The 13,188-nt window shown below is 40.3% G+C and overlaps 1 protein-coding gene across 1 annotated transcript in view; it reads left to right on the top strand.

Moving 5' to 3' along the window:
- Window positions 1-12,178, top strand: part of CCDC30 (coiled-coil domain containing 30) — a gene marked incomplete at its 3' end in the record, with an annotated part of 116,489 nt that extends 104,311 nt beyond the window's left edge. The window contains exons 17-20 of the mRNA XM_080801711.1: window positions 2,846-2,982; window positions 5,692-5,806; window positions 11,577-11,641; window positions 11,980-12,178. Coding sequence (XP_080657837.1) covers window positions 2,846-2,982; window positions 5,692-5,806; window positions 11,577-11,641; window positions 11,980-12,178 — 516 coding nt within the window. The remainder of the gene's footprint in view (window positions 1-2,845; window positions 2,983-5,691; window positions 5,807-11,576; window positions 11,642-11,979) is intronic.
- Window positions 12,179-13,188: the final 1,010 nt, after the last annotated feature.

The raw sequence follows: 13,188 nt of genomic DNA, 5'->3' as shown, positions 1-13,188 counted from the left end.
GGAACCAACTGCGGAACGGTCTTGAGATCATTAAACTACACGAATTCAACCAACTAGGCCAGTAATGCTTTCCCTTCTCGAGATGCCTAGCCCATCAGAATTTTGAAAACTCTGTGCTTACTCCTAAAATACTCATTTCTGTGTATGTGCCAAGGATCCCCAAAGAATTCATGTAATTTCAGTCATTCCATGGGCTATTATGGGATGGTTAAGAATTCTAGACTACACACAATAAAACATTTTTGGATTATAACAGATGGGTCACCAATGTTTAAAAAAAATTCCTCCTGATACTCCACACTGTAGTGAGGGAGGAAAATGGTTGGATTTTGCAGTATCCTTCTCTTTGGGCACTAAATTGTCCAACTTTTAAAGACTCAGATCTAGGTTCGACTCACAACTAGGAAAAGCACAGGAAAAGTACTACAGAAATAAGGAGCCATCCTGGTTCATGGGCCCACTGGAAATAGCAGTCTACTTCTGCATTACCACTCTCTTGTACTGCCTGCCTTCCACTCTAAGACTTACATGACAGAAACAGCCCCCTACTTCTTTCTTTCTGACTATACTGGGTTGAATTGTGTCCACCACAAATTCGTGTCTATCCAGAACCTCAGAATGTGATCTAATTTGGAAATAAGGTCTTCGCTAGTGTAATTAGTTAAGATGAGATCATGGTGGATTAGGGTTGGCCCTAGATCTGATGTGACTGGTGTCCTTATAAGAAGAACAGGCACGCGTAGACACATGCAGGGGAAGAAGGCCACGTGACAATGCAGGCAGCTCTCAGAGGGATACAGTTATGCCAGGGAGCACCAGGGATTGCTTGTAAACTCCAGAAGCTGAGAGAGAGGCATGGAGCCCCCAGAAGGAACTAACCTAGCCAAGACTCCAATTTCAGACTTGTAGTCTCCACAAATGTGAGAAAATCAATTCCTGTTGTTTTAAGCCATCCAGTGTGTGGTAATTTGTTCCAACAGTGATGGGAAACTGACACATCTACCCAGAGAACCACAGATCTCCAGGAGAGATGGCAAATAAGCAGAGGCTAAGGAAGAGCAGTTGGTCCCTTTGCTCACTGCCATTGAAGGCTGCTGGGGGCTTTGGCCATAGGCAGATACAAAATCTAGACCTGCCACTTCATAGTTCTGTGACCTGGCACAAATCTCTGGGTATCATTTTCCTTGTCCATGAAATGGTGGAACTAATCCCCATCTCACGAGGCTTTTGTGCAGTTAAAATAGGAAATGCCCGAAGTGGCACCTGACACAGACAACTTCCCAGAGATGTTCTTTTCTTCTCTTTTGGTGTAAGCTCTCTTAGAAACATGCTGATTGGTAGATGTACAGTTCACAAGAGAAATTGTTAATAGAATAGGAAATACTTAACCTAGAGAAGACTGGTATGAGATCTTTTAATGCCACAGTGCTACAAACCTGAAGGTCCTGATTTTACTTATTTTAGGGCCCGTGGACCAGAGCCATGAGCTTAAAAAAGCTGAGTTCACCTTCCAAGCACCAAGTCTCCAGAAAGTAATGCCACTTTTGGGGGATTTCATTCCTTCAGCCTTCTCTTTATACAGTGAGCCATTTGAGTCCCCTGACTGTTGTAAACATCCAAACCAGATTTCTCCAAATATTTTATCCTTTTATTAAAGCAGGCTTCCTGATTTTCTGGTTCAAAAAAAAAATGGGGCACTTCCAAGGGTAGAGTGTCAGTAGTCTGCCCCATCCGGTTTCCTTTCTAATCCAGTTGTAACCATAGAGTAGTGTTGGTGGGATGACTGCTTCTATTCTCAATCCTTACCAAAAATGTATTTAAATAAGAGCAGACAAGACTGCTGTTAGACATGGAAGGGTCCTGGCTGTGGGACTTAAAAATTTGGAGTGGTTTGTTCCAGAACATAATGTAATATCCTCTCTTACCGTTCTTGAATAATAGATGGCATCTTTTCTGGATGATCTTTATTAGTGCCTTATTTAAAAGAAAGAAATGAATTTGCCCCTCTTAACTCTATGATTCACCAGCTGCCAGCAGCTCATTATCCTTCTCCCATCCCCGCTCACTCCCACCTTTGGCAGGTGGGGCGTAAACACAGAAGGGTGAAGGCACTTACCATTGACAGGGCATCAGTGAAGTGAGAAGGGCAATTCTACACCTTTGAGCTTCTAAACTCCTCACCCACTGTGATATTTGTTAATAGCTACTGACTCTTTCAATACAAGAACATTAGTATTTTTTCACAAGATACACTCCTTTGTCATTTTAGCTATAACTTCGCTAACTATTGCTTTCTGGGGAAATTGTTGGTAGAAAATGAGGCTTGGTGTCAAGTTAGAAGTCTTTTCAGCATGAGCACTGTAAGGATATTCTCTGTAGCCACCTTACCTGCTCCATGTGCCAAGGCAACTGAGATCCTGATGCTGGTTGCCAAGTGTGGGGGCTAAATTCACATCTCCTCCCTTTGCCTTAAAAAGACTATTGCCACAATGCAGATGGAGATGTATTATATGGGAAAATGTCAAACTGAAGCTTTGGGGGATCCAGTTGCATTTGGTAGTGATTTGATACCTACGGTGTTAGAATACACACGAAAGCCTTGGGACCTTCTGGGAAGTTGAGTGCTCAGATATTTTTAAATGTTAACCCAGGAGAATGATTAATTGTTCAAAAAGAATAAAGGACCTAGAATAACCAAAATAAACAGAACTATCCAGCTGACAATGTCAGCAAACAGGTAAAAACAGATGAGGGGACAGGAGAGGAAAAGTAAAGAAGGGAAATTTGGTGTCAACTTCACAATTCTTCCTCCTGCTGTGGTAATGAAGGGCTTTATTTTCTCTAGAAAAAGGCATTCCAGGACAAGGTCACTGCTCAAAATAATATACTGCTCCTAGAGAATAGGAAACTTCTGGAACAAGTCACAGAGCAAGAAAAATTAATCCGCAACAATAAATCGATAATATCTTCAGTCCAGAGCAGGTAGGTGCGGTCCTGCCTGAGGAGCCAATGAACTCTGCAAAGATGTTTCTCCCTCAATGAAGAGATTGTTCCAGAGACTATCCTTTGGGTTTGCAGCCTGTCTCATAATCGTTGCTCTGCTGCCTGCTGTTTTCAGCAGTTCATGGAAATGTTATGAAATTAAAGAGAAAAAGATCATGGAGGACATGGGTCAGCTACTCAGATGGGCTCTTGCATGTGGGCATTGCCTGATGAGGACCTAGCTATGCTTGTCCTGGCCTGTTACTTCGTGTGTTGACACTCATTTTTGTCATCTGATACCTGTGGAATCAAGGTAGATCAAGAGAGGAACAGTCATACTAGTGACTTAAATTCATGAAACCCTTAGGATACCAATTGTATTCATTTATAATGAGAAATAGTCCCAGCGGAGAAGAATTCACACATCAGCCAGCCCAAGCACTCTCTCCTCTATTAGGAAACTCCAGTTACAATGAAAAACTTTCTTGGAGCACAGAATTAGGGCAAAAAGAATGGTTTCATCTTAACGCATAGAGTCACCAATAATAACTATAATGATTAATATTTTTTGAGCACTTACGATGTGTGAGGCATTGTTCTAAGCTCCCTCTCTCTCACCAGTCCTCACACCAATCCCACAAGGGAGGCTCTGGGATTAGCCTTATTTTATGGGTGAGAAAGCCAAGGTCCAGGGACACTTGGGAACTCAGACAGCCTGGTCAGGGGCAGAGCAGTGTATGAACCTCAGTAGCTTGGCCCTAGAGCCCACAGCACCACAGTCTGTGGGGAGATCTGCCCACTAGAACTCTCCTTTCTGCTGTTGTGGGCACATACTTCTCAGGGCAGGCCTGGAGAGTCTCTGATGATCTCTTACTCTCTGTGTCTCCCTTTTTGTATACTCTATAAGCCATTGCCCTTCTCAAACTATGTCATTGATTCTGACATTCCCAACAACTGACTTATTACCCGTGCCTTAACATTAATGATGTTCCCATCTTGCCCTCCTAAAGACACACTCTGGCCATCTGGATTGGACTTGTATGTTTTCCTTGGAGTAAGTTTCTTCTACAGGATGCTTCTTTCTTTCACAGATGAGAAAACTGAGGCTCAGATTTGGTAATTTGCCAAAGGTCACACAGCTAGTACGTGGCAGAACCCAAACTCAAACACAAATCTCTGACCAACACTATTGTACCACTTCGTGTCCCAGATAAACCATGGCCCAGGAGAGTGAGCCTGATAGAGTGGATAGGAACTCAGGCTTAGACATCTAAAAGAGCTAGATTGGCATCTCAGCTCTATGATTTTCTGGGTTTTGGTCCTTAAAACAAGTTGCTTTTCTCTGGGCTTCAGTTTCCTCATCTGTAAAATAGGCTCTATAACAATATCCATTTCATGGAGTTGTTGCAAGATCAGATGACCCAATGCATGAGCAGGTTTAAGTGTTTACTCTGTGGGTAGGGCATGGTGCCAAAGTACACGGTAGGTACTTGGTAAACGGCAGCTTCTGCTGCTGCTGCTTCTGCCACTACTACTACTATTACTACTGCTGTTGCTGCTACTACTATTACTACCACTGCTGCTGCTACTACCATTACTACTGCTGTTGCTGCTACTACTATTACTACCGCTGTTGCTGCTACTACTGCTGCTGCTACTACTATTACTACTGCTGCTGCTGCTACAACTGCCACTACTACTATTTCTATTGCTGTTGCTGCTACTTCTGCTGTTGCTACTACTATTACTACCACTGTTGTTGCTACTACTGCCACTGCTACTACTATTTCTACCGCTGTTGCTGCTACTACTGCCACTGCTACTACTATTACTACTGCTGTTGCTGCTACTACTGCTACTACTATTACTACTGCTGTTGCTACTACTATTGCTGCTGCTACTACTGCCACTGCTATGACTATTACTATGGTTATTACTACTATTGCTACTGCTACTGCTACTACTACTATTACTACTACTGCTGTGACTGCTGCTATTACTACTGCTCCTAATATTACTTTTACTACAGCTGCTGCTAATACTGCTACTATTACCATTACTACAGCTTCTGCTATTACTACTGTTATGACTACTGCTGCTAGTACCACTATTACTGCTGCTACTACTAGTGCTGCTGCTGCTGCTGCTGCTGCTGCTAACACTGCTGCTATTACTATTGCTATTGCTGCTGCTGTTACTACTGCTGCTGCTACTATTAGTGCTGCTGCTACTGCTGCTATTACTACTGGTACTGGTGCTACTATCACTATCACTGTTGTTGTTATGGTTACTACTACTACTGCACCTACTATTACAAAAGTATGGGATGACTATACGAGATCAGAACCATACACAGGCTGTGTAGCTACAATATTTGAAGGGACGCAGACTCTGTTATTTCAGTCCCACCCCTAAATGGGATCATATCCTTCATCAAGTTTCTCAAGGGCTAGAATTGTGCCTTTCCTTTCATTCTCTCGCATATGGTATGTCTCTGTTCTCAATATGTTTTTAGTGACTATGTACAGGCCAAAGTTTATTCATATCTACTTGGTCTTGGAAAGTGGTGAGAATTATTCTGCCAAAGTTGGTTCCATAATCTAGGCAGTGGGCTAAGACCCAGAGCTAGTGGTAAGTGGGACGTAGTTTTGAGTTTTTAGTAATGATACAGAGATTTTTTAGCTATTCCTATGATCTGTACCATTTTAGAGTACTTCCTCTGGATAAAGAAAATAAGCAATTGCAGGAAACCAGTATCCGGCTTACACAGCAGGTTGGCATCTTAGAGCGTATCACAAGGAGCATCCAGGCTGACAGAGGAGAGGTAAGATGCATGCTTCTGTCGTGTCCTTCATATGGAGATTAGTGGCTAAGGTTATTGTGTTCTGTCTCCATCTTCATGTAGCTGTAGGCTGCACTTGGCCTCATGGTGGCCTGTGGCAAAGAAGTTCATTGGCTACACCAGAGCAACAGACCCTGAGACTGTTCTTGGCCAGCTTTGGTCTTCATTGGGTCAGCTTGGGGCCCGGACTCATGACCCTGTGATCAAGTGGGGCCCAAACTCATGACCCTGAGATCAAGACCTGAGCCAAGATGAAGAGTAGGATGCCCAACCAACTGAGCTACCCAGGCACTCCTGGGTCAGCTTTTAGTAAACACTCTCCTCCTATGTGATCCCAAAGAGATTGTGCGTGTCTCATATCTTCTTCAAGAGTGTATCACCATTGTCTTTTTGCTTCTCTATCTCATCAAATCAGCAGTGAGATCCTGGAGGGCAAGGATTGTATCTCATATGTCATTTTAGCTATAGACAGGTGCTCTATAAATATTTGAGAATGAATGCCTACTAAATATTTTCACACGTATGCCTCATTCTCAATCCTGTTTGCCATGGATTATTCTAGCTCTGTCTCAGAAATGAGCAAATCTGAGGCCCTAAGAGGTAAATGAAGATAGTCTGGTCTGGCAAGTAGTCAAGCCTAAGGTCAGAGTCAGAGAAAAGCAATGATGTTACAAAGATCGAAGCAGACAAGTAGTCAAGTCCAGATAGATGCAGCCAATAGTACAGGTTCAGAGAAGGTCCAGAGTCTGGCTGATAAATGTGTCAGGGAGAGGGACTTCAATGAGCAGAGTTGCATTCTGAATCTAAGATAGAGGCTGCTTGCTTTCTCCCCTAGCTTGTATCACCTGCTAAATGTTTACTTCCAGGGTACTTCATGTAGATCCTGCCTGTTGGGTACTATGGCTGTGAACGTAAGACCTACATCTGGCTTGATCTCAGAAAGGTGATTATTTCTGGGGTGGCTGGGTGGCTCAATCGGTTGGGTGTCCAACTCTTGATTCCGGCTCAGGTCATAGTCTTGGGGTCCTGGGATCAAGCCCCGTGTTGGACTCTGCACTCAGCACAGAATCTTGGGATTCTTTCTTGCCCTCTCCCTCTTCCCCTCCCCCAACCAGTGCACACACTTCTCTCTCTCAGGTCAATAAATAAAATCTTAAAAAAGAAGAAAGGTGATTATTTCCAAACTATATGAGTTGTTTCATAGATTTTATCCAAATTAGAACTGCCAGATTATGCAGCTTAATTTCCAGTAGTTTATTTTTTTGCTTGAGCTACAGCTGTTCTTAACTATGCTAAGTCCTAGGGATATGAAGATAGACTGTGTTTCTGGAAGTCTTTAATAGAGAAGGACAGAGACATACATGAATAAGCACTACAGTATTATAGTTGCTGAGTCTTTTATTTTATTTTTTAAGATTTTATTTATTTATTTGACAGACAGAGATCACAAGTAGGCCAAGAGGCTGGCAGAGAGAGAGGAGGAAGCAGGCTCTCTGCTGAGCAGAGAGCCGATGTGGGACTCGATTCCAGGACCCTGGAATCACAACCCGAGCCAAAGGCAGAGGCTTTAACCCACTGAGCCATCCAGGCGCCCCAATAGTTGATGAGTCTTGATGGAGTATATACTACTATATAGATATATTGATGGAGTATATACTGATAGCTTTGAGATCCACAACATTACCCACAAACAAGATAAAAATGTGACAGGGATCAGGACTATAGTACGTCAAGCTCCACATTTCATGTGTGAAAAAAGTACCAACTTGTAACATCTTCATACCTGTTAACTCCAAAATTATTTTTAAACTTAGAATCTTAAGGATCTTCCAATTCAATCCCCTCATTTTATACAGGAGGGAGATAAAACTCAAGAGAGGCTAAATGGTATGCCTGAGTCACACTGCTAACATTTCCCACATCTCCTGATTCTCAGTGATTATCATACTACAAACAGATCACTATATAGATCCCTGAGATCAGACATATCCTAGATCTTCTCCTTCCTTGCAACACCTCAGAGGCTAAAATGGTGAGAGCTTAACATTTGTTGAGTGCTTGCTATGTGCCTGGTACTGTGCTAAGCATTTTATGTACATTATCTCATTTAATCTACAAACTATCCTGCCCATTTTCACAGCTGAGGAAACTGAGCTCTAGAGAGGTAAAGTGACGTCGTTGGCCAAGGCACATCGCCAATAAGTAGAAGAACAGGGACTGAAGCCAACTCTCTGTGGTATCTTATTCTTAGCCACTATCTCGTAATACCCCAATTCTACTGTTTCCCTTTCAGGGTATGGGGGTAACCAGGGACATGGCCTTTGTAAGACACCATGGAGTGTCCTGTGTTGTAATCCCATCTTTCCTCTCTATTGAATTATAAAATCTATAAGAGCAGGAACTATGTCCATCGTGTTACCCTCTGCATTCCAAGCACATAGTACCTGGGTTAGAGCAACAACTTAACTCATCTCCTTTCAGTCTTTCCTCCTAATCTGTCCTGCCTGTGCCTCCAGACCAATCTTCATGAAGCACTGCTTGCCTTCATAGTACTTCATCCCACAGAGTTTCAGAGACTTGTTTTGTCTATCTAATAAAGTTCATTCATTCAACAAATATTTATTAGGCATATGCAGAGTGCCAGGCCTCATGCTGCCCCTCCCTTGTGGTTTGGATATGATGATGTACAAGATAGAGTGTCTGCCCTCAGAGAACTCAGCCTTGATGAAAGTGACCGTCATATAACCGGCAACTGCCATACACTGTGTGAGTTCTACCATAATGGTAGGCCCAGAATGCTGTGAAAGCAGGAAGAGTGGCATCTAAACCTGTCTGGGGTGGTTAGGGAAGGCTTTAAGAGCTAAACTTCCAGAGTTAGACTCCCAGAATCTAAGTCAGGAGAGCTGAAGCCACATAGGAACTTCCCATAGTCCAAATAACTTTCTGACATCAAACAAGCTTGATCAAAGGAAACCAATCTGTTTACTGTTTCCCCAAAAACTCTGGTTTCCTCCCACTAGATCGTGTATTTCCCTTACTTGGAAAGACACATCCCATCTTCCTTCCTTCTTTCATCTTCCTGGCTTTTGTCTTTTGAAATCCTATTGTTCTGCTAGCCTATAGCCAGAAGGGTCTTTACAAAATATAATCTGAGCATATGACCCAAAGCCATACAAGGACTTACCACAGTCATCTTTAGGCTCTTCCTGGAAATCCCTCTCCCTCCACTGCCTTCTCCCATGACTTCCTTGCCCCAGATTTTCTCTTGGCTGTTTCCTACTGTCCCCCATAATTCAACCTAAATACCTTCTCTTCCATAAAGCTTTTTCTGAATCCTCCCATCTCCAAATATAGCTTTATGTCCTTGATAGGACTTCTCACTGCTCCTTATGTCCCAAATACCGGCTCAGCACTTTACTAGTTGTGTGAAAGGAGGAAACCTCATTTACCTTATAGTTCCTTCATCTGGGAAAATGAAGTAATAATATTCAAAGATGGCTGTTCCTCACCAAAATCTGTATATGAATATTTATAGCAACATTACTGATAATAGCTAAGAGGTGTAAACAGCCTAAATGTCTATCAACTGATGAATGGATAGATAAAATGTGATATATCCATCCATACAATGGAATATCATTCAGCCACAAAAAAAGGAATGAAGTATTGATCCATGTTATAACACAGATGAACTTTAAGGATATTATGTGAAATGAGAAAAATCTAGTCACCATTTATTATATGATTCCATTTATATAAAATGTTCAGAGTAGACAAATACATAAACATAGAAGTAGATGAGTACTTGCCTAGGGCTGAGGCATTGAAAGATGGGAGGTGTAGTTAAAGGGTATTAGGTTTATACCGGGGGTGATGAAGATATTCTAAAATTTATTGTAATATGGTTGTACAACCCTGTGAATATACTAAAAACCATTGAATTGTGTACTTTATTTTTATTTATTTATTTGAGAGAGAGAGAGAGAAAGTGCAACTGGGAGGAGGAGCAGAGGGAGAGAGAAGCAGACTCCAAGCTGAGTGAGGAGCCTGACACAGGACTTGATCCCATGACCTGAGATCACGACCTGAGCCAAAACCAAGAGTCAGATGCTTAACCAACTGAGCCACTCAGCACCCCAAGTTATGTACTTTAAATGACTGAATTGTATAATGTGTGAATTACATCTCCATAAAGCTATTACAAGAGTGAATGAATGAATGAATGAATGAATGATTGAATTTCAGAGATGGCTACTGGGGTTAAAGTAGAATAATTAAAATAATGCATATAAAGTACCTGATGTATTGCTTGGCAAATTAATGGCATTCAATAAATACAGCTTCTTTCTCTCAGTGAATACACTTGTTTCCATATTGAACACTTATTGGGCTCCTCCCATATGTTAGGTATGTTTATGTTAATTAATTTTTGCAATAACCCGGAAAAATTAGTGATTAATTATTATTCTCACACTTTAAATGTAGGAAACAAAACTCAGAGAGGTGACGGGACATATCAGAGTCTAACTAGTAGAGCCAGAATTCAAACCTTGCTCTCCTAACTCCTAGTCTAGTAATATTTTTAACACATTATAAATTTCTCTGAATGGTAGTTTTTTCCTCCTTATAGAAGCTCCTCATTTATTTCAGGACAACTAAGAATTTCTCACAGAAATTGAGTTGGTGTGTATCAAAGTTTAAATAGAGGTCCAAGTTTAGGGGAATCGGTAAACCCCATAATTGTATGTAAAATTTGGTCTGTGTTGATCAGTTTCTATAAGAAAGGTATTTGGTTTTTAAAGTCACAGATTTTTCAAAAAAGATACTTTTTTCATGATTTAAAGGGACAGAAAATATTTACCAGAGTATTAAGTAAAAACTTACCTAATAGAATAGAATGATTATATCAGCTAATATGAGGTAATACATGTAGGACAATAGATACAATAAGAAGGCTTACAATGAAAGTGCTAATATAAAAGTATAAGATTTATAATTTTATAGTTACTAGATATTCTATAGGTATTTACAGATTACATTTTTTTCAGTTTTATTGAGATGTAATTGACATATAACATTCATTGTGTAAGTTAAAAAGTATAAAAAAGTGTAACTATTTTTTTTCCTGGCAATGAGAACTTTTTAAGATCTAGTGTCTTAGCAACTTTCAAATATACAGTACATTGTTATCAACTGTAGTCTTCATGGTATACATTACATCCCCAGAATTTATCTTATAACTGGAAGTTTGTACCTTTTGACCACCTTCACCTAATTCCTCCATCCACCACACCCCTACCTCTAGCAACCACAAATCTGATCTCTGCTTCTATGAGTTTGGGGTTTTTTTTTAGATTGTACATATATGTAAGATCATGATGCTATGAATATGGGGTGGGGTGCAGATATCTTCAGGCAGTGATTTCATTTTTTCCAGATCCCCCAGAAGTGGAATTGTTGGATCATATGGTATTTCTGTTTTTAATTTTTTGAGGAAACTCCATACTGGTTTCCAAAGTGGCTAAACCAAAGTACGTGCCCATCAACAGTTCAACAAGGGTCTCCTTTTCTCCACATCCTTGCCAGCATTTGTTATCTCTTGGTTTTTTTTTTTATGATAGCCATTCTAGCAAGTAGGAGGGGAGGGGATTAAATTTTTAACCAAAAATATCTATAAAGCACATGTTTTAGGATCATATTGCCAATGGCTTATAATTATAATTTTAAATATTCATCCTTTCTTTTCTTTCAGAAAACAATTTGTGACATCCCTGAATTTGAATTATTGAATAAAATCTTGCCCTTACAAGACTCCAGGTTAGTAAAGTCAGGACAGTCATCTGCAAGACTGAGAGTCATGGCTGCCTAACTCATCCTGAGTTGCTGGCTTAACAGAGCATAGCATTTGGGAGTAATGTTTCTATATTTAGTATTTGAATTTTTTTCTGGTCCCTTCTCGTTTTCCACCTCCTCACCCCCACACCTGACAGGATCTTGAATCCATACACGTAAGTCTAAGGTAAATGTTATTTGGTTTCCTTTGTGTTTGACAGTTGTAAAAAAACTGAAATCCTATAGATGCCTTGTCCCTGTAACCCCAAAGTGCTACCAAGGGATCCTGTTTTCACAAAATCCTCACTTATGGCCATTCTTAGTTTTTCAGGAACAGGTTTGGTAAAGTCAGGCGGAAGTCTTCAAGAGATTATAAAACATACATCAGGAGCAGCAACGATAAATCCCAATTTCCGTGAGTCTCTTTCGTGTTCACAGAATTCTGAAGCTGGATACATGAACGTGGCTTTTATGAAAGAGACACATCACATCCAAGAACAAGACCAAAAATCAGAGCCATAAAATTACTGGTGGCCAAAACTAGACTGATAAAGCTGCTAACTTAAAGCTTGGGCATGAGGGTGGAACATGACACGTAAAAGAGTTACCAAGGATCCCCACTGGACGTCAACCAAGAGTCCTCAGAATTGCTGATAAATTCATTAAACTAGTTGTAAAAATGGATTTCTCAAGTTTGTTTGATATCCTCAAATATCCTTATAGTGATCTGTAATAGTGACTTAAGCTCAGTGGTTTAATCAGGGATCTGTTCAGTAGAGCACCTATATAGCTAACTCAGCACTTTCCCCCTATTATCATGGATATTATTTATTTTTTTAAAAGCAAAAACAATGTAATCTTATTAAAGCAAATACTTTAAAAAGAAAGAGAAATCTCCTATAATCCTGCATTCTCAAGACAACTATTTTCATTTTATTCCTTTTCGGTTCTTATTCAAATGCATTTTTTTTTAATTTAGAAACAAATTTTATCAAATGCATATATTTTTAAGTGATTGTTATGTTGTATGTTCATTTTCACAGCCTGATTTTTAGTTCAACATAGCATAAAACATTTTTCAATATTTTAATAGTCTTCAAAATTATTCCTTCAATAGCCACATGATATTCTATCATGTTGATGTTCTATAAATTCTCTCATTGCTTGCATTTAAGTTGTTTCTACTTTTTGACTATTTGAGATTAAGCTGTGGTGAAAGTCTTTGTGAACGTAGCTCTTCTTTTTCTCTTGAGTTATTCCAGAAACAATTGGCACAATTGGGTCAGAGGATACAAATGTTATATAGTTTGGTATATCACTTGTGTTGCTTTAAAAAAAAGTCATCAGCATGATGTTTCTATAGTCAACTTCTTTATTTTTCTCTTTTCTTTTCTTTTTCTTTATTAAGTAAGCTCCACGCCCAGCATGGAGCCCAACGTGGGGCTTTCACGACCCTGAAATCAAGACCTGAGCTGAGATTGAGTGGGATGCTTAACCGACTGAGCCACCCAGGCGCCCCTATAGTCAGCCTC

Source organism: Martes martes, assembly GCF_963455335.1.
Source record: "Martes martes genome assembly, chromosome: 4".
Taxonomy (NCBI): Eukaryota; Metazoa; Chordata; class Mammalia; order Carnivora; family Mustelidae; genus Martes; species Martes martes.
The sequence above is the reverse complement of the archived record's forward strand: the minus strand, read 5'-3'. Positions and strand labels throughout refer to the sequence as shown.